Source organism: Charadrius vociferus, unplaced genomic scaffold (genome assembly GCF_000708025.1).
Source record: "Charadrius vociferus isolate BGI_N301 unplaced genomic scaffold, ASM70802v2 scaffold1, whole genome shotgun sequence".
NCBI classification, from domain to species: Eukaryota; Metazoa; Chordata; class Aves; order Charadriiformes; family Charadriidae; genus Charadrius; species Charadrius vociferus.
The window spans coordinates 10665880-10691134 of record NW_009647680.1 but is presented as its reverse complement, the minus strand read 5'-3'; the positions used below and the strand labels follow the sequence as shown (position 1 = coordinate 10691134).

The 25255-nt window shown below is 46.8% G+C and overlaps 1 protein-coding gene across 1 annotated transcript in view; it reads left to right on the top strand.

The window, feature by feature from the left end:
- The first annotated feature begins 2461 nt into the window (after nt 1–2461).
- ACER3 (alkaline ceramidase 3) overlaps nt 2462–25255 on the top strand; it is a 79659-nt gene continuing 56865 nt past the window's right edge. Inside the window, exon 1 of the mRNA XM_009881257.1 lies at nt 2462–2603. Within this exon, the coding sequence (XP_009879559.1) occupies nt 2462–2603 (142 nt within the window). The remainder of the gene's footprint in view (nt 2604–25255) is intronic.

The window sequence follows — 25255 nt, the reverse complement described above, 5'->3', positions numbered from 1 at the left end:
AGCTGTCTCATTTTATTTTAGAGGCATGATACATCATCCGAGTTATCCTAAGGCAGGCACCTAAAATGGGTTGGAGAATTGCTTTAGCAGTGGCCATTTCTCTTCTGTGACTAAAAATGGGAGCTGAGGGTGACTCAATCAAATGGAGATGTTTGCATTTAGATGCGCGAAGGAAAATGAAGTTAATCCCACCCTGTGATGGATGCGGCTTGCATATAGCAACACAAGGATGCTGGGTAGGGTCAGGAAAAGGAGACCAAGTGCACAAATCACAGTCAGTGCTCAAACTACAGAGCTGCTGCTTAACCTGTCTGTCCAAGGGCTCAGAAACACTCCCCAAAAGAGTAGAAGACAGCACTCAGACCTCTCCATCCTTCCTGTAGGACTGCAGCTGACTCCTAAGCTGTCAGACCACAGCTGACTGAAGCTTCAAAACATGATCAAATGCCTGTACTTGGGTCCGCTGGCACTCGCTGGATGGATTTTGCCCTGACAATTAACCACCAGTGTTGTAATGACTACTGCAAATGGAATAATAATAATAAAGACTTTTTTATCGCATTCCAGCTCTGGAGCCCCCGACATAGGAAAGACATGGACCTGTTGGAGCGGGTCTAAAGGAGGGCCACAAAGATGATCAGAAGGCTGGAGCACCTCTGCTACAAGGACAGGATGAAAGAGTTGAGGGTGTTCAACCTGGAGAAGAGAAGGCTCCGGAAAGACCTTACTGTGGCCTTCCATTACCTAAAGGGGCTACAGGAGAGCTGGGGAAGGACTATTTTACGAGGGTATGTAGTGATGGGACGAGGGGGAATGGCTTCAAACTGGAAGAAGGTAGATTTAGATTAGATATTAGGAAGAAATTTTTCATTGTGAGGGTGGTCAAGCACTGGAACAGGTTGCCCCGAGAAGCTGTGGCTGCCCCATCCCTGGAGGTGTTCAAGGCCAGGTTGGACGGGGCTTGGAGCAACCTGGTTTGGTGGGAGGTGTCCCTGCCCATGGCAGGGGGGGTTGGAACTAGATGGCTTTTAGGGTCCTTTCCAACCTAAACCATTCTATGATTTTATGTATAGATGACAGAAGATGATGTATCAAGGAAGTAGAAGGTGAAGAAGGAAAAGAGAGGGGAGCAAGGCAGCCTGCAGACGATGCTCATGGTGACCCAACCAGCTAGCTGATTGCATTTGGAGCCCTTTGCCATTCAAATCATTGCAGCTGCAATTTGGTCTTAATAATAACTAGAGCATCTTTATGACCTTTAATAGGTGGTTGCCCCTTTATTCTATGAAATAACATCATCTTCTGTTGCAGCACAGCAAGGAAAATGTCCTATTGCAAGGGGTTTACTGGGTACCACTGCCTTCTCTTGAAATTAATTCAGCAAAAGAGCTGGATAAAGCCAGCACAAGCCTCGAGAACAGCTGAAATAAGCAGTGAACTGCACTCTCCTCTCAGGACCAAAGTTCATCTGTAATCAGAAAAAGCAGAACTGGAGGGATGATTTTCCCAGTATGATCTGAAAGCCTGGATTCCTCAAAATCCCGAAGGTCAGTAAACACCTGTCCAGTCTGACAAAGACATTTTTAGCAGTAAAATAAAATCTTCCTGTCCATGCCCGAGCAAAATGCTTCCTTACCCAAGGAGAAGACCACTAATTTTCAGGCTAGTTATACCTTTTTTTTTTATTTTGGGTTTTGAGCAATGGCAAGGAAGAATACAAATAAGGAGAGCTTGCTGGACACACTTCTAAGGGGGCAGTTTCTGATCAGCTCTCTGTCTGATGAACTCCTCAGATGGATATGCCCTTTTGGAAAAAACTTCCCTTACTCTTATCCCAAGCAATGAATCAAAATGGGAACTCCACTTTAACTTGGGATCTTTCTAACTTCCTTCCTCTGGAGAGAAGGCAACTAATTTCCCTGCATAGACAGGGATTTATACATACAAAGGCACCCTGACCAGCAAACAATAACCCAACCATCTCTAGTTTTCAGCCTCCTCACATCATAGTCACATGTTCAAAAATATCCATAAAAAAGAACAATTTTACATCAGGTTGCTTAGAAAAGAGCTCTCCTTCTGCCCCATTGGGAACTTTCTGGCAGGCCAGCAAGGGCCTTTCCATCTCAAACATCTACGTTTCCATCTCTTTGCACATGTAATTTTGCACCTCATTGCTCCTAATTGAGTGGTTTTGAAAACCCGTCCTGTAGAGCTATCCATTACTCTGCCACAGCCGCGGTGTCAAAGAAAATAAGTTCTTAGACACTTCTGTCTATAAATAATTCTGCTGTCGTGAGGTTATCTGCAGGGAGTGTTGACAGCTATCTCATTACTGGCGAAATTTCTCAGTTTTCTATCAAATTGCTTGTTTCTTCCCCCAGCTTCTTCCCCAAAGCAAAGGTGCAGGAGGATTGCGGGGCTTCCTAAGCAGCATTTCCAGCATCTTCCTCCTCCCATGATGGATGCTACGGCCGCCGCGGGAGCTGCCATCTCCAGGACGGGCCTCGGGAACGAGACCCATATTCGCCTGAAATCCTTCACAGCAATTTTCTGGAGTGAAAGGATGTTAGCTCTGGTCACGCAGTCAAACTCCAGCTCTGGTAATTATATCCTGCTAACCCAAATTCCCCCTTACAGTTCCAGCAGGACGCACGAGCCTTCTCGCACAGCATTAAACCCCTGCTGTGGTTTATCTCAGAGACAGCTGCGTTTTGGTGGGGAAAAGTGATTTTGGTAGATTTGGCCACGACAACCCGTTGTGAGTTTTGGAGCAAAGTGTTGGCTTTTCTTGAGTGAGCACCAGTGACAGTTTCCAGCAAGGAAGAGTTGATACTGTAATGGGAGCTTGGGTGATCCCCTGCAAAATGATAAATGTATTCAGAGCAGCTATTGAACAGAAGGACTCAGAAGCTTCAGGGGCACAAAACTTACTTTCTGACCTCCCAGCCCAAACACCCAAGCAACCATGCCCCAGGTAATGCAGACAAACCTCCCCCTCTTGCTATCACTTCCCCACAAATCATCACTGTAAATCAAACAGTAGCGCAGCACAATTTGAAAGTTTCCACACTGCTTCTGTGCTGAGGCATCGAGTACTTGCAGTCTCTGGTCTCTACCACCGTTATATTTAGTCCATAATTAAACAAGCAAGGGACATAAATAGCTGACAGCTTAAAAGCACTTTCTTACACTCTTCTTCTTGCTTTGTAAACATAGACCTTACTTCTCCCATAAACTACAGAGCACAGCTATAACTCACTCTCCCCAGCACTGCCTTTTTTTTGCCCGAGTCCGGGGTATATTGTCATCAGCTGAACTGCTTTTTTTTTTGGCCTTCAAATCTGTCTTTTTATCAGAAAAATGGCTTTGTCCATCCCTGCGGATTACTGGGAACATCTCTGAGCTGGACTGCCTCACCAAAGCACTGTCCTCAAGTCAATACGGTGCAAGGATATGGCCATAAGATACAGGACACAACTTTCTATGAGAAAGTTAGAGGAAAGAATTAATTGAGCTTCTCCAGAACAGATCAACTCTGATGAAGGAAGTTAATATCATTTTTGTCTTAGCTTGGATATCCCACCTGCCATGGAAAAATGCTACTGGTATGAAAGGCCCTGGGGAATGGATGGAGCTGGAAGATGTTATAACATGCAATAACTTTGAAACTTTGCCTTGAGCATTTGACCCTACAGAAACTTCAAAGTGCAGCGCTCAGGGTGGGAAAGACCTGAGCAGAGAGGGAGCTGTGCGGTGCTTCTGCAAACGTGCCCCTGCCCTGGGATGTGGGGCAGAAGAGCGAAATTTGGGGTCTTAGAGCACCATCTGCTGGCACCTTCTCCCTGAAGGAGCCGGGGTGGGCTCGGAGCCAAGGAGGCATTGCTGAGCGCAGAGAAGGGCGGCTGGAGAAACCCCAAAGCCTCCTTTCAGCCTCCATGGGGGAATGGAGCAAGGGAAAACAGGCAAAACCTGGTCCTTTCGTGGCAATTGGAATGAGCACTGAGGTGGGGTGGGTGTCATCTACCTGGCAGAGAGGACAAGGGATGGAGAAGGGGATGATGGATGATGGCTCCTACCATACCCAAGGAGGGACGGAACAGGCTTGTTTGGGTGAGCCCACTATCCCAGCAAGGATTTGGGATTGTTTCAATACAATGCCTTTGCTGCTGAATTGCTGTGCGTCACTGGGAGGGAGGGTGGACCACTTCCACCCCATCCCCGGGACCAGCAGGCTGTTGATAAACAGATTTCCCCGGTTTGGGTAGAAATCCTTGCTGCAAAGGGAAGGAGTTGAACCTCTGTCTTTCCAAGGTGCTTCTGGCCTCTGGGGCAGCAGATAAAAGGTGGAAAGAAACCAACAACCTCCCTGTCTGCTCCACTTTGGAAGAGGACCTGGGATCTACGTGCCATATGAGGGAGACCTCAGTGTGGCACATCTATCCCAGAGAGCAGAGGATTTTGCCCACTACCTAGCTTGGTGGCTCCCATTTTCTACTGCCCGCCTGCCCTCCCACTATACAGGTATCTCAGTTTCCCCACTCTGCCAAGGGGACCTGGCCTCTGAGCCTTCTTGTGTGTCCCTTAGCATCTGTGTTGGCTTTTTTCTTCCAAGATTTTCCTGGTCCAAGATTCAGATATCTAAATTAGGTGTCTACATGCACTGTTCTTGTCAGTAGGTACTTCAAAGCAGCTCATTCTCCATAGGGCATTCTCAGTCATTTCTCCAACCATCTTTTCTCTCCTTTGCTCCCTTTCCATGCATCTCTCCCCTCTATCCTATATTTAAGACCAAAGTCCCACAGGCCATAATGGCTTTCAACAACAGCTTGGCTCTTCAGCCCTGAAATAGCCCACTGTATTGCAGAGCAGATAGGACAGGTGTATACGAGGGATTCTTGGCTCTTGGATCTCATCTTGCCCTCCCCTATGCCACCACACCTCCAAGAGAAAGGTTTACAAACACCTTACAGTTGAGGTGTACAGACAAAATTTGCTTCTCAGTAAAAGCTTAGGGCTGTGGAAATAGAAAGGATATTCTTGTTCACGGGCACCAGTACTCTGTTTTCACAAGCCACCCATCCTGCAATATTCTTCATAAATCCTTTTCTCACACCTATAATTTAGACGGGGCCATAATGGTGGATCATTTCTCGCGTTCACGCAGAAAATAGACAGCGTTCTGCTTGAAGGAGGTAAACTTTCTGCACGTAATAGCAGAGCAGAAGTGTCTGGGATGACAGTCAGAGAGGATATGTAAGCGGCATATTGATTTTTACGTGCTGCAAATAGCAAAAGGCAGTTGTCTCTTGATACACTCGGATTAACAAAGCACAACACTTGGCACTGGAAGCGTTGCTGCCACAAAGCAGAAGGGACTGTTGTCTCTCTGCCTTAGAAGCAAAGTGGGCTGAAGCAGTTAAACTACTGCAGCCCCACGTAAAGCTGGTTGTGAGGCATTCATCAAATATGAGTCACCAAATCATTATCTGTTGAGGCTTTCACTGTTTTCATCTTCCTCTGTGCTCCTGTGCATCCTACACGGTGGGAAGGTGAGGAGGCAAAGCTGGAAGGGGGGGTGAGTCCCAACTCTTGGGATTGTGTGAATACAGAGGACTCTCAGTCTGAATTTTTAAGTATATTTCTAATTGTCTTGGCTGTAAAAAAAAAAAAGTTGGAATATGAGAACCTGCTGCACCTCTTATGGGGAAAAAAAAAAAAAAAGAAGAAAAGTCCTACAGAATTTACTGGTGTTTTAATCACATAACTGTCAAGGGGAAGCATGGCTTGAGTTGAGAACCAGCAAGCTGCTTCAACCACCCCTGTTCAGTTGAGATATGGTAGGGATATTGGGATATTGGGCTCACATGGTGGCCACCAACAGACCATCCTGAAAGCACATCTGAAACAGAAGAACTGGAAACATGGAGAAGAACATGCACCATCAGTTGGATGAGACTGAGCACCAGAGAGAAAAGCTCTGGTCATTTGGTCACTTGACTTGCTGTGTAGTGCAGGGGTGGATAACCCTGTCTCCACAGACGTCCTGTCTCCCTCCCCTCTGTCTTTTCTGTCAAACCATACACTTTTGGCAGGAGGGACAACCTGTACACAGGCTGCCCAGGGAAGTGGTTGATTCACCATCCCTGGAGGTATTTAAAAGATGGGTAGATGTGGTGCTGAGGGACATGGTTTAGTGGTGGACTTGGCAGTGTTAGGTTTATGGTTGGACTTGATGATCTTGAAGGTCTTTTCCAACCTAAACAGTCTCATGATTCTATGATTCTACATTGACCAGCTCAGTAAGACTCCGATTTTAGATGCAAATGCTGGTCTTCAGTGCAAACAAAAAATAGTTCTAAGAAATGTTACGCAATTTTGGATGAGTAAGTTCAGGAATCCATACCAGGCTTTGGGATTCACAGAGTGATGTCCAATAATCAGCAAACACTCCAGCAATATCACACCATTAATATGACCACCTTCACAAGTGGCCCTGTCCCAACACAGGGCATTTATTGCTGAGACATTCCTATTGGCAACTCTTATGTATTTACCGCTAACCAATTTCAGACCTGACGCCAGCAAACATACATTCCCAGTTAACACAAGGCAACTTTAGTTTGAAGCAAAGATGGACGAAATAAATGGCTGTGAATCAGTAGGGTAGAGATCAATTAATCTTTAGTGGATGTAAACCGCGAACCAATCTGATTCAGCGTGCTTTATCCTCATATCCCACAGGAGAGCTTTTAGGTAACTATCTTCTATCTACCTGCACACAGAATATTTCCAACAGTTGCAGTGTTACAGCATTTTTGCAATATCTCTTTGTAGCACGGCGGCAACCCAAATCACAATTCAGTCCCTAAGGGAAGGTACCACGTAAAGTTGCAGACAGGGTCCCGAAGACCTATATACATTGTGTAGGTGAGGGATATGTGAAGATTCAAGGCTACAAATGTGCCCAAGGTCACACAGAAGGTTTTGTGACTGAGATGGTGACAGATCTGAGAGCTCCTGACTGCTAGCATTCACTGCATCAGCCCACGATCATCTGCAATCTAAATTTCCACATGCATCTGTCCCTGCCCTAATTCACTCCAGTTGTCTGTTTAATTAAAAAGCGCTATGTGGGACAATTGATTAACACAGGCTGCACTGCGAAATGGCTGCTCTCCACTGCAAATTTCAATTTCAAGTTACAAAGCAAAGGAAACGTTGTAGGTTTCCCCGCTTCGGAGAACAGTTGCCTTTTCATGCAAAGAAACTCTCCTGGAGGAAAGGCCTTCTGGTTCCCCCTGTCCTGACCACATTCGTAGAAGATGTTCAGCAGAGTTGTTTTCAGGCACTAACCTTGCTATTCATTGCAGTGCACTGCGACACATTCTCCATCCATAGAGTAATGCACACGGAAGATGTAAGCCATCCTGAGAGCTCCTGCTTGATGCTATTCCTAAACCAGGAAGGTCTGATGAATGGCAGGAGGAACGCAGGGTGGGAACCACAGCCTCATGGAGAAATGAAGGCTCCTGAGATTCAGAGGATGCCAGGATTCAAAGCCTGATCTTTGAGTTGAACTATCTTGACTCCATCTCTGCGTGCTGCAGGGGCCTCCTGCAATATGGTGCTGTCTTCTGACAAGGCACTTGGAATCACAGCGTGAAAGATAACCCCCTTATAATAGAAACCCCTTTTCCCAGGTAACAAGTGATAGGACAACAGGAAATGGCCTCAAGTTGCGCCAGGGGAGGTTTAGCTTCAATATCAGGAAAAATTTCTTCACAGAAAGGGTTGTCAAGCCCTGGAACAGGCTGCCCAAGAAAGGGGTGGAATCACCATCCCTGGAGGTATTTAGAAGAGGTGTAGACATGGTGCTGAGGGCCATGGTTTAGTGGTGGACTTGGCAGTGTCGAGTTTATGGATGGACTTGATAATCTTAAGGGTCTTTTCCAACCCAAATGATTCTATAATTCCGTGATTCTATATTAAGTCAGGGTCCATCAGGGACCCTGGACAAGGGCTGTAAGGTCTGAATCAGACCAGGGCCAGGCCATCAGGTCTTACCAGCCAGCAAGGGGAGTAAAGTAAATACATCCAATAAAGGAACAGAGAGGGACTGGTATGTTCAGTGAGAGATGTTTCAGACAGGTAGGAAATGATCTTCAAAGCCTGAGCTCCAGCCTAGACAACTCCTATGCATGTCCATCCCTGGAATTGCATCCATTCGCACAGACAAGCTGGTTTGTTGATGTGGAAGCTCTCTGTAACATCAGTGTCTCAATGGTCTTGGAAAGGAATAGTGTTTTCTGAGTACTGGGTCTTTTTAGGTGCCTCAGATTCGATAACTAACTGCAAAGTCATGCTAACAAATTCAGCCTGATAGTAGGAAACTGAACACAAGTGTAGCTGTGGCTGTCGTTCACCAGCACAGCTATGCCTATGCTACTCAGCGTCTCAGCTGCAGCCTACATTTGCATCCAAATTCACTTATTTAAATACAAGACCATGCTCTGGCGTTGGCTTGAGGAAACCTCGAGGAAATCCTAGCTTCCCAAATGGGACCTGATCCCATCTGTCAGCTGCCTGGTCAGCTGCTTCTGTATGCCCCCCCTTACCCTTGCAGAAACACTATGTGATCAACAGATCCTTCTAAGAAGGGCTTCCAGGATCACCTGCCTCGAGGACATCTCAGGTCTGCAAACAAAATTGTGTGAAGTCAGTAAAATATGCACTTCTGGGCTGGATTCACATCATTTCAAGACATCTGAAGTCTTAAACCAATTCCATCTAAGCTAGTCAGCCTGGGTTCTGTGTATAATTAACACACAAAAAAGAGACAGTCTTACAGCATGATTAATCTGACCCCTTTTTAGACTTCTACTTTAAGATTAAATTATAGTGTCCGTTGACAATAATGGGCATGTGTGGTAACCAGCTTGGATGGAAACACCTACTCTGTAGATATTTGTATTTCATCCAAAAAAATTCAGCCTCTGAATTGTTATAATCCCAATGTTGTGCACGGGCAAAGAGGAAGCACGCCATATAGGTAGGCAAAGACAAAAACTTATTGTTAGTATAACTGAAAACTCTCTAATTATTATTACTCTCAAATTATTATTAGTCTTACTAGAGAAAAAAGAAAGACTAATAATTCCGTGCAGAGTAATTCTGTACAGAAAAAGTTTCAATGATATTAATAATACAATTAAAATTGTATTAGTTTAGTTTCTAGCTCTTTATCTGTGTTAGGCTCTGTTGCTCCATTGGGTCTATATCAGTAACTATAATAATAATATCAGTAATATCAGTAACTTTGAACGGCTGGAGAGGGTAACACCGTAAGCCATCAGCCTCTGGTGCCCTTCACTGGGAAGAATACGCTGTTTATGTTACTGCTTTATCCTTCATCACTCTAAAATCCACTTTGGGTCATTTTTATATGCTTGTTAATATGATTTTACACCTTTGTCTTTCTTCATGAGTCTACAGTTCCAGGTTGCATCCGAATTTACATATGTTATGTATCTTAGATACTATTTCCTTGTTACCCGTAAAACTAGTTTTGCCCAGATCCAGGTCGACATTTCTGTAACTACCCATGGCTGAGTTGGCTATAGCCACGAGGTCCCCAGTGCCAGCCCATCCCCCATCTTCTGTCATACCGTGCCGACACTCCTCAGCACTGCATCCTCTGTCTCCACGGCTCAAGGTCTCTGCTATTGTACCAGCCCTGTATTTCTCTATAATACATCATTCTGTTAGAGCTGTGTCTTGTTTTTCATAAAATAACCGCTTGTTACTGCTGCTCATGTAAACTATGGCTATACAAAAGTATAGCAAATTAGCTGCAGACACCTGGTCAATCAGAGAAATTGCTGTCACAGCCAAACGAAGTAAAACAAAGCTTAGGCGGGTGAAAAAACGTTCAGAGAGACAACCTGGCAAGGCTCAGTCCTGAGGCCTTGCAAACTCGGTACAAAGCTGACGGTCTGTTGCCACCAGCAGCAATACTGGATCACAGCACACCCTTACAGAAGACAAGACATCCCAGTGGTACTACGATGCCCAGAGTCCAGGAAAGCACTGGGCTCTGGTCTGCTTCATCCTACAGCATCCCAGTATCTGAGAACTGAAAACCAAGGTGGACCAAGGTCCTCTCATGATGCCAGATCATCTCTCTGGACCACCAGTAAATGCTCTAGAGAGCAAATGCCCAGTTAAAAACACCCTTGAGGTAACTCCGAGCATTTTGGAAGACAGCCCATGTGAAAGTCTCTATATAAAATAAAGTGAGATCCCCTGTGGCAGCCCCTTGTTAGCAGCAGCATAGTGGAGCAATGGGAGGAAATTACAGGGTGTTTCTCCTAATTTGAGACACCCAAGCAGCACAGAACAGAAGCTTGTCCTAACTACACTCCTGAGAACAATGATGGGGGCTCCAGGGAGTCACTTGTTTCAGCTCACCCACCTGGCTGCAGCGATTTCCGTGCCTCCAAAGGAAGCTGTTCTCCTGGAGTTCCCCCAAACACTTCCAAAAAGCATATTCTTGCCTTTGGGAGAGCTCAGGCTACAGCACCTTGCAGGTTTTTCTCAGAAACCCCAGGAAAAGAGGTCCTGCAGTGCATGGAAGTTCTTCCAGGGCTGACCTAGACTCAGGTGGGACATAAAGCTGTCCTCCTTTTCTCCCTCACCGGCACAAGCCAGTAGGAACTAGTGCCCCTACTAAGCAGCACAAAGACGAAGAGAAATCACAGCCAAGCCCAGAAAAGCTCATTCAATGCAGGAGCCTCATCTCCCTCTCCCTTATAGGGGTTGAACACCCAAGTTACACTGCTATTACCTAAAACAGCTATTTCTGACATGTCTTTGTGAGCCAAAGGAATTTTGTACCCTGGCTGTGGATCTCCTTTGCAACAAGATTTAGGAATACTGAAGGTCTTGTCTCTCCACCCGCGTTGCTCTTGTCCGATGTATAAATGGTCCCAAAGGCTGTCGTGTTTAAGCCCATTTTCAAGACCAGGCTGATGCCCACGTTCTTCACACATGCATGCACAGCCCGGGGCAGAGCTGTGAAAGGAAGGCTAGAGCCCACGTTTGGTGTAGTCATGCAGGTCTGTGCTGGTTTTGGCTGGGGTAGAGTTAATTTTCTGCATAGTAGCTCCTATGGGGCTACATTTTGGATTTGTACTGGAAACAGTGTTGATAACACAAGGGTGTTTTCGTTATTGTTGAGCAGTGCTTACACAGAGTCACCGCCTCTTCTGCTCCGCACACCGCCCCACCAGCGAGTAGGACCGGGGGAGACAAGAAGTTGGGAGAAGACCCAGCTGGGACAGCTGACCCCAGCTGACCAAAGGGATATTCCATATCATGCAACGTCATGCTCAGCCTATAAAGCTGGGGAAGAAGAAGGAAAGGGGGGGGCGATGTTCGGAGTGATGGCATTTGTCTTCCCAAGTAACCGTTAGGTGTGATGGGGCCCTACTTTCCTGGAGATGACTGAACTTCCCCTCCTGCCGATGAGAAGTAGTGCACGAATTCCTTGTTTTGCATGTGTGGCTTTTGCTTTACCTATTAAACTGCCTTTACCTCAACCCACGAGTTTTCTCTTACTTTTACTCTTCCAATTCTCTCCCCCATCCCACCCTGGGGGGCAGATGAGCAAGCGGCTGCGTGGCGCTTAGCTGCCAGCCGGGCTTAAACCACGACAAGGTCCCAGTTCTTGTTCACGTTACCCAGAGGAGGACACGGGAACTGGCAAGGAAGTGGTTTTCTCAGCTCAGCTATTCCTAAACACGGGGTGGAAGTTTTGAACTTCTGCTGCAGGCGGGCTCAGAGCCAGCAAAGTGCCCACACTGCGAGACTTATGAGTCTGAGTCCTCTTTTCAGAGAGCAAGCACAGCTCAGGAACGGCTCCAGCCTTGGAGACAGACCCGTTGAGCACCACTGACCACCGCTAAACAACTGCAACGGTAAAACAGGTATCACAGAATAAGGGAGGGTGGCCGGGGTGGGGTGTTGTTAGGCACAACCGTACCCGTTCGGTTTGTACAGCGTCATCCCACCTTTGAAAAAGAAGTAGGACTCTGTTTTGTGACGCAGGTTCGTTTTGAGGGGGGTAATGCAAACAGGGAGATAATCTATTTTCCCATCTTAACAGAACCCCTAGAGAATTGAGACATTAATCTTTCATCTCAGATTGCTGAAACAGGAAGTTTTCTACATGCTGGCAGCAGTCCCCTCCCTCCTACGGCCAGTTTCTCTGGGACAATAAGTCCCATGAAGAAGATCCCCAGACTCCACTTCCTCGAGGTCATCCTCCCCCTCTACTCTGCCCTGGCGAGGCCACATCTGTAGTGCTGTGTCCAGTTTGGCGCTCCCCGGGTCAAGAAGGACAGGGATCTGCTGGAGAGGGTCCAGCAAAGGGCTAGAAAGATGATGAGGGGATTGGAGCATCTTTGTTATGAGGAAAGGCTGAGGGACTTGGGGCTTTTTAGTCTGGAGAAGAGAAGACTGAGGGGGGATCTTATCAATGCTTATAAATACTTAAAGGTAGGGTGCCGGGGGATGGGAACAGTCCTTTTTCAGTGGTGCCCAGTGACAGGACAAGAGGTAACGGGCACAAACTTTAACATAGGAAGTTCCAAATAAACATCAAGAGGAACTTCTCTGCTGTGAGGGTGACAGAGCAGTGGCACAGGCTGCCCAGAGAGGTGGGGGAGTCTCCCACTCTGGAGCCATTCCAAACCCGCCTGGACGCCATCCTGTGGAACTGCTGTAGGTGTACCTGCTCTGGCAGGGGGTGGCACTGGGGGAGCTCCAGAGGGCCCTTCCAACCCTGACCATCCTGTGATTCTGTGACTCCTGCTCCGACATGTAGCTGAGCTGTAAGTCCCAGCCACCTCCTCCTGCTCAGCCGAGGCCAAACCATGCTTTCCATGAGCTATAGGCAAAAATCAAAATCAGCTTTTACACCATGGCTCCCTCTCTCCCTTTCCCCTGCCTCCCTGTACCCGAGGTTCCTCCCCGCGCTTTGAATTAGGAGGTATGTCAGGTTTGTGGAACCAGGTCCAAACTTTCCTGAGAAAACACAAGAGTCAAAGGCATGTTTTGAAAATAAATATCAAAGCTGGCAAGCGAGGGCGACGGAAGACGGAACTGGCATTGTTAGAAGCTGGTAGGAGCAAAATAAGAGGGGCTCTGCATGGCAGTTTCACACAGGACTCAGCCTCCTGCCAACAGTATCTGGGGAATATTGCTCAAAGACCAAAAGAAAGAGCACTGAGCCTCGAGCAGGGAAGAAATTAGAAGTGTCTGTCTCTGCCACTCTGATAACACGAGGAATAATAATAGAGTGGGAGAAATAACTGCGGAGGGGGAGGGAGGTTAAAAAAAACAAAGAACGAGGAGAAACTGGGCAACAGAAAAGCATGTCAGAGTTATAAAAAGAGACAGAGAAGGGAATTTTATTCATGAGCTTTCCGAACGCATTTGCCATTATTGCAGGCATGAGAATATTATTCTGCTGCTGTCAGGGGGCATGTGACTGGGGCTCCAGCCGTCAGAAAATCACTGCCAGCTGTCAGAGGGCCAAGCCATTAAGGGCGATGGGCCAACACCAATCACACCGTCAAGAAATACACTTGCTTGTCAAGAGATTAGCAGTCTGGCCTCCAAAGCCTTCAGAGAGCGTTGGCTTTAAAAATGGAGATGGTCATGTGAATAGCGCAGAGTCTCTGGCAATGGAAGCAGTGGGTAGAAATGTTCCTTTTAAATGGGGAATACAAGAAGGAACGTGTTAAGGTCTTTCTGGTTAGATCTGGTACATCAGGACCGCTCAATAGCATATAGCATCTTTGCTCTGATGGCATCCAAAAATATATTAAGTAATGCAGAAACATTGCTTAGCCTTTGATCAAATGGGCTGATGTAGGGCACTGACCTCTGAGCGCATCGCAGCTTTCCTTGGGAAAATTGCCACGAGAGAGCAGCTGATCTGAGCTGGACCCTTGCTGAATTCTATTCCCCTTTACTTCAAGTATCAGCAGTCCGCTAACCTGTATCGGTCGTACCTGATGATGCACGTGGTTTGGATGGCAGAAGCAATGCAGACATTTCAATCCTAGACTAGTACAGACTCCCAGCCTTGTTCAGCGATGATCCTAGAAAAAAGCCAGCTCCAGGACCAGAAGTGGTTATTCCTTTTCTTATTTTACACGTGAGAAACCTAGACTAGGTTTTTGAAGTACTACCTGCAAGGCAGAGTCACCATATCCCTTTCCTGAGATAGTCACACCCCAGGTTCGTAGAATCATAGAATGGTTTAGGTTGGAAAGGACCTTGAAGATCATCCAGTTCCAACCCCCCTGCCATGGGCAGGGGCACTTCCCACCAGACCAGGTTGCCCAAGGCCACCTCCAGCCTGGCCTTGAACACCTCCAGGGATGGGGCCTCAACAACCTCTCGGGGCAACCTGTTCCAGTGCCTCACCACCCTCAAAGTGAAAAACTTCTTCCTAATGTTTAATCTAAACCTGCCCTCTTCCAGTTTGAAGCCATTCCCCCTTGTCCTGTCACTACACGCCCTAGTAAAAAGTCCTTCCCCAGCTCTCCTGTAGGCCCCCTTTAGGTACTGGAAGGCCACAATAAGATCTCCCCGGAGCCTTCTCTTCTCCAGGCTGAACAGCCCGAGCTTTCTCAGCCTCTCCTCATAGGAGAGGTGCTCCAGCTCTCGGATCATCCTCGTGGCTCTCCTCTGGACACGCTCCAGCAGGTCCATGTCTTTCTTATGTTGAGGACTGCAGAGCTGGATGCAGTACTCAGGTTCTACCAGAAAGCTACAAAACTATTAATATGGACGACAGAAATCACACAGCGTACACAGAGGGTGCTCCATGGCTTGTGCTAAGCATATTGCATCAAGTTTAAACCATGTATTAGCGTTGCCTGACTTTTAGGTCACACCTTCCATTTGAACTCAGAAAATCATCGAGTGATTCAGACTGTCCACAGCTGCCATGCTCAGCACTCAGTACAGAGAGAAGTTGTCTGAGACAATAATTTGGTATTATATCACAGGCTGGGTGGAGAATGGCTGGAGAGCAGCCCTCAGGACGAGGACTTTGGGTTGTTGGTGGATGAGAAGCTCAACATGAGCCAGCAATGTGTACTCACAGCCCAGCAAGCCCCCGGCATCCCGGGCTGCATCAGAAGCAGCATGGCCAGCAGGGCGAGGGAGAAGATTGTGCCCCTCTGCTGCACTCTGCTCTGGGGAGACCCCACCTGGAGTACTGCATCCAGGTCTGGAGTCCCCAACATAAGAAGGACATGGACCTGTTGGAGCGGGGCCAGAGGAGGCCACGCAGATGATCAGAGGGCTAGAGCACCTCTGCTGGGAGGACAGGCTGAGAGACTTGGGGTTGTCCAGCATGGAGAGAAGGGTCCAGGGAGACCTTATAGCCCCTTCCAGCACCTAAAGGGGCCCCAGGAAAGCTGGGGAGGGACTCTTGATCAGGGAGGGGAGCGATGGGACGAGGCCTGATGGTTTTAAACTGGAAGAGGGGAGATTTAGATTAGATATTAGGAAGAAATTCTTTACTGTAAGGGTGCTGAGCCCCTGGCCCAGGTTGCCCAGAGAAGCTGTGGCTGCCCCATCCCTGGAGGTGTTCAAGGCCAGGTTGGATGGGGCTTGGAGCAACCTGGTCTGATGGGAGGTGTCCCTGCCCATAGCAGGGGGGGTGGAACTTGATGATCTTTAAGGTCCCTTCCAACTTAAACCATTCTATGATTCTATGATCACACTGACTTACTATTGCAGCCATAATACTTTAACACAGACAGAATTCACAAAATGATTCATGTACATGATGTAGCCTCATATGTTGTAATTAGGTTGTAATTAAATAATTACAGCACGCTTTTGGACGAAACTTTTCAGAAAAGTGTGTCATGATGGACCCACTCTCATCTACAGTTTTGCAATGGCAGATGTATGAAGTCTGGTGTGTCAAACACCTGGACACTACCATGCCCAGAAGCCAACTCTCATTCATATGAATGCATGAAGTGGGTGAGCATCATCATGGTGGATAAAGCAATGGCTTTCTGCATTACAAGCTGAAATGACTCACATCTCCGGAGCTCATGCCACCAAGAAAGTAGGGTTAGCAGTACAAAAGCTCCAGAAAACTTCTTTCTTTGTCTGGTAATGAGCTGTCCTACTGAGGCTGATCATCAAACATTTACTGCAGGAATGACCATGGGACACAAGTCACCCCTGAAGAAAGTTGCAAGTGGAAATGTATTACTCTATTTCCTCATGTTTCCTTTTATCTCCCTTTTTATTTCATAGGTCTGAAATATCCAAGCTGTGCTAATAAAGTCAATTTGAACTGTCTGAGCAGTCTCCTTTATTAATGACTTGTTAAAGGAAAGAGTTTGGCTGAGGTGTAAGTTGATTACCTCACTGGTAATTAACTGATACCCAGAAAAGTAACAAAGGAATTTTGCCAAGTAAATAATGACTTGATCTCTTTCCTCTCCTCCTCCTTCCTGCACTAAATGAGAGAAATATAACAATGGTTTCTTTACATGAGCAGAATGTGCTTCATTTCCAGGCCAGGTAGAAAAATTTGCATATGCTTGGGGTAAATATGCCATTTTCCTGGAGATCAAGGAAGAAGACAGCAGCTGCCTTCCCTACTGTAGGTTCAGTGCAACTGAAGATATCGCAAGTGTTCGATTTTTAAAAAATTCTGTTAACATTTGACATTTTAATATATCTGTACCTGCTTCCCACTTAGACTTTCTGCTTGCTCCTACTGGTTTTCCCCTTTTGTTGCAGAGGTTTCCAAGAGCAGCAATAGGAGGAAGCTGCTTTCCCTATCCATGAGACCAAATGCCAAGCCGTGCACAACTGGCTGGGTGAGGGTTTTACAGAGCACAGGGTGGGATATATCACCTTCCAGGCTCAGACACTGACTGATTCATTACACAAGATACAGTGAATGAATGGTCAGTGGGCGCTTTCTTCCCTAAACTGAAAGTTATAAGAAAAGAGTGAGACACTGGCAATATCCAGTTCCTCTAAATCCATTCCCACTGGGGTTTGGGGGTAAAAAAGCTTCAGACCTTACCCCTCACAGACTTCAGATGCGGTAGTCTTCCAGCCAGTTTCTTATTTTTTAACAATATTTTGGCCTTGGCACTTGGCCTTGAAGTCCAACAAGGCCAAGCGCAAGTTCCTGCAGGTGGGTCGGGGCAATCCCAAGCACAAATCCAGGCTGGGCAGAGAATGGATGGAGAGCAGCCCTCAGGAGGAGGACTTGGGGGTGTTGGTGGATGAGAAGCTCAACATGAGGCAGCAATGTGCACTGGCAGCCCAGAAAGCCGCCGGCATCCCAGGCTGCATCCCCAGCAGCGTGGCCAGCAGGGCGAGGGGGGATTGTGCCCCTCTGCTGCGCTCTGCTCTGGGGAGACCCCCCTGCAGTGCTGCCTCCAGCTCGGGGGCCTCAGCACAGGAGAGACATGGACCTGGTGGAGCGGGGCCAGAGGAGGCCCCGGAGCTGCTGGGAGGGCTGGAGCCCCTCTGCTGGGAGGACAGGCTGGGAGAGTTGGGGGGTTCAGCCTGGAGAAGAGAAGGCTCCAGGGAGACCTTGTAGCAGCTTTCCAGTGTCTGAAGGGAGCCTACAAGAAAGCTGGAGAGCAACTTTTTACAAGGGGATGTAGCGATAGGACAAGGGCTGATGGTTTTAAACTGAAAGAGGGGAGATTGAGATTAGATATTAGGAAGAAATTTTTCACTGTGAGGGTGGTGAGCCCCTGGCCCAGGTTGCCCCGAGAAGCTGTGGCTGCCCCATCCCTGGAGGTGTTCAAGGCCAGCTTGGATGGGGCTCTGAGCAACCTGGTCTGGTGGGAGGTGTCCCTGCTCATGGCAGGGGGGTTGGGACTAGATGATCTTTAAGGTCCCTTCCAACCTAAACCATTCTATGATTCCATTCTATGATTCTAATATTTTGCCTTCAAAATTTGCTCTAAGTCACCCATATATTATTGGGACTTTCATTCCTGCAGTAGGTCATCACTGATCACCCTTAGCCCAGTCTCCATCTCATCATACACCCAAAACGGTGTGAGAGGTATGATGTGAGTTGGCACTGGAGATCAGTGGTGCCAGAAACCCTAGCAGCATGAATGTAGATGGGAGGAGGCCCCAGCTTGAGGAGCTTTAGCTGGACAGGTTAGCAAACTAATGCACACACCCAAAAGCTTCCTATTTATGGCCACCTGTCTGCACAGGGTAGATGCTATTACCAGGAGTGCCCTGCCTAGTTCACCCAATGGCTTCAGAGACTGTCAAGCAACAGAAAATGTGGAGACTTAAAAAAATTTCCTGTCAGGTTGAAATCATGAGTTTGTTGTACAACTGTCTTTCCTCTGTGCCACAGCAGTATCATGATACTATGTACAGATTCTTATTTTAACCGCAAGCTGCCAATACCTTCCCTTCTCTTCTCCAAAAGCAGCTGGTTGTAGGAGAGAACCAGTGACGTGTTCTCCTCCAAACCCCTTCTCAGCTCCGTTTATGGGGAGGGGGATAGGATTGGAACATAAAGAGAGGAGCACTGCTCCTGTTCTCACCATGTGAAAAGGGATACTGCCTTTTTTTTTTTGAGTCCCAAACAGACTCAGTGCTGCCTCTTCAAGTGTTGGAAAGAACCAACATTTTGTGGTTCTCATCCTCCAGTATACCTCTCTTCCCAGGTTTCATAGAGGGAGCTTAGAGAATCATAGAATCATCTAGGTTGGAAGAGACCCTTAAGATCACCAAGTCCAACTGTTAACCTAACACTGCCAAACCCACCACTAAACCATGTCCCTCAGCACCACGTCTACTCATCTTTTAAATACCTCCAGGGACGGCGACTCCGCCACTTCCCGGGGAAGCCTGTTCCAGTGCTTGATAACCCTTTCAGTGAAGAAATTTTTTTCCTAATACCCATCTTAAACCTCCCCTGGCACAACTTGAGGCCATTTCCTCTTGTCCTATCACTTGTTACCGGGGAGAAGAGACCGAGCACCTCTCACTACAACCTCCTTTCAGGGAGTTGTAGAGAGCAAGAAGGTCTCCCCTCAGCCTCCTTTTCTCCAGGCTGAACAACTCCAGTTCCCTCAGCCACTCCTCAGAAGACTTGTGCTCCAGACCCCTCACCAGCTCCGTTGCCCTTCTCTGGACATGCTCAAGACCCTCAATGTCTTTCTTATTGTGAGGGGCCCAAAACTGAACACAATACTCGAGGTGGGGCCTCACCAGTGCCAAGTACAGGGATACCATCACTGCCCCAGTCTTGCTGGCCACACTATTGCTGATACAGGCCAGGATGCTGTTGGCCTTTCTAGCCACCTGGGCACACTGTTGGCTCATATTCAGCTGCGTGTCGACCAACACCTCCAGGTCCTTTTCTGCCGGACAGTTTTCTAGCCACTCTTCCCCAAGCCTGTAGCACTGCATGGGGTTGGTGTGACCCAAGAGCAGGACCCAGCACTTGGCCTTGTTGAACCTCATACCATTGGCCTTGACCCATCGATCCAGCCTGTCCAGATCCCTCTGTAGAGCCATCCTACCCTCGAGCAGACCGACACATCCGCCCAACTTGGTGTCATCTGCAAACTTACTGAGGGTGTACTCAATCCCCCTCATACTGATTGTTGATAAAGATCTTAAAGAGAACCAGCCGCAATACTAAGCCCTGTCCTTAGGACAGGTGACTCCAGTGGTATAATATCCAGAAGTAAGGCTGACTCCCATAAATGTCTCAATTCCAGCCAACTGAGGTCAAAGCATATCCAAGAGTCGATTAGGTACGTACGTTCCATGGACCCCGTGAGTACAGGAAACGTAACAGGAGCTTCATTGACCTCAAACCGGAGTGGAAGCTTTGCAGAAGAGAATAACGAGTTGGGATTCATGACCTCACCCAACTTCATCAAGCCAAAAAAGCCAGACACCTAAGCTCAATTCAGCTACCAAAATATAGACATTTAGTGCTTTTGGACACAAGGCAGCTGAGAGCCATATGGGGTATGACACTGGATCTAGGGGAGACCGGTGACCCCAGGGCATCCTGCCTGGACTTCAGCTGCTGCTCTGAAAGAATCTCTAATGACACAAGATTCCAGCATTTAAGGAAGTGAACTGAGCCTTTAAGGCAGGATCCAAATTGAGATTAACACACTTAAATATTGTTACAAAGTTCATGCAAGTCTCTTCACATTGAGCTCTGTGTATGCAAATTAGCAGGCAGAAAAAGACAGCTTGCTGTATTTTTCCTAAGGAGAAAGCTGTTTACAAGTGTAAACAATGAATCGTTACGGCATTTGCTTTTCCTTTTTTAAAGCAGGGAGAAGACTTCCAAAGCACAAAGGCAGACTGACTCCCAGATTCCTTTGAAAGTCAATGAGACTGAGGCACACCCGTTTGTGTTTTTGCAAAGTCTCCCTCCCATGATAGATTTTCATTTGATATTTCAGCTTAAGCTGGTGTACATTTACCACAGACATTCTGCAGCTGGTAAGGGCCCCGGTTCCCATGTAAGGGTGAATTAAGCTCAGATGACTGGAAAAGTTACTAACCTGAGCTCTCCTTCCACACCATTCCCACTGTCAACTGCTTCTCCCTCAGGAATGGCTGAACAGCAGGTTTATCTCCTCCCGCACCAATTTCAGCCCTGCAAATTAGTGCAAACTGCCATCAATTTTATTTCATGCTAATACAATGGGTTGAAAGCTGCAGGTGCTTGGAGACACCTACGCATGCTGTCTGCTTTCAGGGTAGTAACCATTGGGTGCAGATAAGCTTCAGTTTAACCCACTGCTACAAGAAAGCAAACATCCTGATTTTGGTAAAATGGGACCTGCTGTGGATGGTATCACCTGCCTCAGCTTTTGTTTTGAAAGGTTTAGGGATGCATATGTGATAGACCTGATCAGATAGGCTTGTGCTAGGAAAAGGATGGAGAAGAAAATGCCTCCCTGAAATCTGCTTTGAGAATTGGACACAGAATGGGTTGGGTTGGAAGGGACCTCAAAGATCATCTTGTTCCAACCCCCCTGCCATGAGCAGGGACACCTCCCACCAGACCAGGTTGCTCCAAGCCCCATCCAACCTGGCCTTGAACACCTCCAGGGATGGGGCAGCCACAGCTTCACTGGGCAACCTGTGACAGTGCCTCAGCACTCTGAGCATAACACATTTCTTTCTGAGATCTATCCTAAATCTCACCACTCTCAGTTTAAAACCATCAGCCCTCATCCCATCGCTCCCCTCCCCGATCAAGAGTACCTCCCCAGCTTTCCTGGAGCCCCTTTAGGGACTGGAAGGCCGCAATAAGGTCTCCCTGGAGCCTTCCCTTCTCCAGGCTGAACCCCCCAACTCTCCCAGCCTGTCCTCCCAGCAGAGGGGCTCCAGCCCTCCCAGCAGCTCCGGGGCCTCCTCTGGCCCCGCTCCACCAGGTCCATGTCTCTCCTGTGCTGAGGCCCCCGAGCTGGAGGCAGCACTGCAGGGGGGTCTCCCCAGAGCAGAGCGCAGCAGAGGGGCACAATCCCCCCTCGCCCTGCTGGCCACGCTGCTGGGGATGCAGCCCGGGATGCCGGGGGCTTGCCAGTGCACATTGCCGCCTCATATTGCGCTTCTCATCTACCAACACCCCCAAGTCCTCCTCCTGAGGGCTGCTCTCCATCCATTCTCTGCCCAGACTGGATTTGTGCTTGGGACTGAACCATCCCCTGCATCAGGGAATGTCCTCTCCTCACGAGGTTGCACCTCCTTCCCTAAATACCTGAGCGCAGCAGCCCCTGTTTCCCTCAACCCTTTATCACACTATTCTGCTGGCTGCATTCCTATCTGAGCCCTTCAGTGCTGGATGCTCACAGCATCCACAGAGCTGAAATCCGTGACGCTGACATTCACTACCACAGCCGTTTGCCAAAATGCATACAATAGCTTTGAAATTATGACTAAGAACAGTCACATTACACTGTCGAGTTTATGAATATTTATATGGATCTAGAACCTGAGTCCCTTTGATGATGCTTTACAAACGCATGACTCCATTTAACTTCAGCGCAGACATTGCTGCTTTATCCAGCTATGAATAGGAAATCAGTTCTGCTAAAGTCTGCTCAAGTTTCTTGCATCAGATCCTTCTTCACGTCAGGAAACGACTTCTCTTTTTCACTCATTCAGGTGCCAATAAATTTCTGTGATATTACTTCAGGCATAATTATCATCATCCCAACAACAGTGCTCACAAAGAGCCCTTAAACTTCAAGGCGCTTTACGAAGAGTCTGATTCAGCCTCTTATAATCCTGCTTTTAGCATCTTACTCATGCTATCTGCATATAAATCAATGGGATAAATTACATGTTACGCAGGATCAGGCTTGCAGGATCTCGAGGTGTTAATGACCTTTTTCTGTAACCAGTACAGACTAGACATTTCAGAAAGCTGCCAATAATGACATTTGGAGTTGCAATATTTGGGAGCCGACATTATTGTGGGCTGTGAGCCCTTCGAGCTGAGAACCCTGACTCAGGATTCTACGCTGAAGATGCTGGATACGCTATGACCCAGTAAAATAAGATCCTAGAAGAGGCACAGGTTCCTAACTAATGTAAAATTTGAACAGCTGTATTTCTGTGGTATACACCTTTATTTTAACGTTATTAGAACCAAGTATTGAAAACATCTTCAAGATTTTGCATCAATTTTATCTCCCCCTTTGCATGCATATACTGATGAGAGTGAATATGTACTATCTTCTCCAACATATGTAGCTGTAACGAGTTCTAATCAACCTGTTTGTTAGGTCTCATTTCACACAGAAATTAAACACCCAGCAGCACAAGCCATGATAAAGTGTTTGCATAGAGCAGAGATAGAGGAAAATGTTCTTCTTCAGGTGTCAGTGCCTGAGTTTCATGGATCACAAGGAGAAACAGCTGAACACGGGCAATTTTTGACCAGCAGCCCTTCCCCACTCCCCAAGCAAATAAACTATTGGATCCACATACTAAAACGACAGGACAAATCCCTCTAGTGGTGTAGGCTGACATGGCTCAATTGACCTAACTGATCAGTAAGCCATGAGGTTTCAGAGCAACGTAAAACGCTATAGAAAGAGGATCCTTTGCCACAGGCAACCTGAGGCCACTGGAAGTTACTCCACTGGCACGTCAAGTGCATTTTTAGTAATACTGAAAATAATCATTTCAGGAGCTCTAATGTTTGTTTCTCTGCTTGTTATTTCAGAAGCAAGACATTCCCTCCATAGGTCGTACAGATCAGACAAAGGAAATCCAACACATGGCCATAGGTAGGTTTGACTGTCCAGTCACATTTAGATGCAAATAACATCAGGCTGTCACCTTATATCCAGTGCAGTAATGTACACAACAAGGCATAGCTCACGGTTACAGCGGAAACGTATTGCTTTTAATATGTATTATCGTAACAGCTGAAACGGGCAATTTTTTTTTTTTTTGTGGAAGATGAATTCACCTTTACAAAACAGTTTCAGGGGGAAAAAAAGCGTGTATTATAACAGTTTGTGGCTGCCTCTTCGATACTATCCTTCTAAGGGCAATGACTGAAAGGTTTGCCAGAGTTCAAAAGCAGAGAACCAAACCACAGAGTCAGTCAGAAATAAAGGCATATTGCAATGGAGACTACTACAGAAACGTGTCAAATCAATAAAAACTCCCCCAAAATTCAAATTAAAGGCTAGATATACATTTTTGCCCATCTTTCTATCTACAAAAACCAGAACCAATAACAACCCACATTGTTGTTGTTATCTACCCCATGCAATCTTTCATTAATTTATCTTGCCCAGTTTTAAAGACAGTTTCATGTCTGACTTGTTTCTACTCCGGCTGCAGCATCTTCTCATGCATGTGATGAGAAAACAAGCATCGCTATTTTTAATTATTTATTTTAGGCCAACTGTAATTGAATATTACATAGAATTGCTTGGTTTTTCATATTGTTCCTATTTTGTGCTCCTGTGGTGTGCGAATGGGATATTTAATAGTTTTTTCTTCAGTTTCTGAACTACTGCAATTTCAAACTTTGAACTGTTTTTCTGTTAAGAACTTTTAATCTTGAAATGGTTAACCACAATAACAAAAGATAGATCAGAGCCCCGCAAACTTCCTTACTATACAAGCTGAACCTTCAAAAGTCCAAGAAGTTAAAGCTCATCAAGCAGGCTAGAATACTCCTCAGTTTTTACAACCAGTTTTGTGCTTCTGAATCAGTTTGGTAATCCTCCAGACCTCAGTCTTCAAAGTCTAAATCTGTGGAGGATGATCTAGCTCTGAATAAAATAAAAAGACAGGTCTGCATAAAAAAATCCAGTGATTTTGATGGTGTTTTGACAAGCTAAGTATTTTATCATTGCCATCACTAAAATCAATTTTGCTTTGAAGGCTTTGTATCGCTATGAAAAAGCGCTAAATGTATCTACCTGATGCTGAAAACAATTACATACAAGTCGAACTGCAGAAGGCAGGTTATTCTTCACGACAGATGTATACATTATGAAACATCAGCATTTACACTAGGAAAGGTTTATGTTTAGATTGGATTTTTTTAGCTTGCAGAAGGGGGGGTGAGTTGAAATAGGATGTGGAAGAAGTTTTGTGTGTTCCTACGCAGGTATAATAAATTCTGCTGACCAGCAGGGTATAAGCACTGCGTACAGCCCTCAAGGTCTGCCCGAAGCTCCTCCTCGAGTCTTTGGACCTCCTTCTGAAAGATAAAAACCACCCAGTATTATTAGGCCTCTACTTCTGTGTTTTATTCTTTTCCATTGTTTCAAGTCTTTCCCTTTTTAGACTCCACATGCCTTTGATACCAACTCCGCCTGAAAAGCACGTTGCATATTCTGGGTGTAAGTATAGTACGCGTAGTAAGCACTGAGGAAACTAAATAAGGCATCAGCTGAGAGAAAACCCCTGTGTAGTAGGCAGCGCTATAAAAAAACCTCCTTCCTCCTCCCAGCCCACCAGTACGAGAAACACTTGCCTCTTCGTTTAAAAAACACGAAGCCAATGCGCTGCCTCACTCACCTTACGAACCCTCCCCGCAGCCTACATGGAGAACCAGCCAGGGGAGACCCACCTCGGTGCCACCAAACCCACTCGGGGGGAGCTGATTTTGCCCCCCCAAAAAAACGGAGGAGGAGCGGGC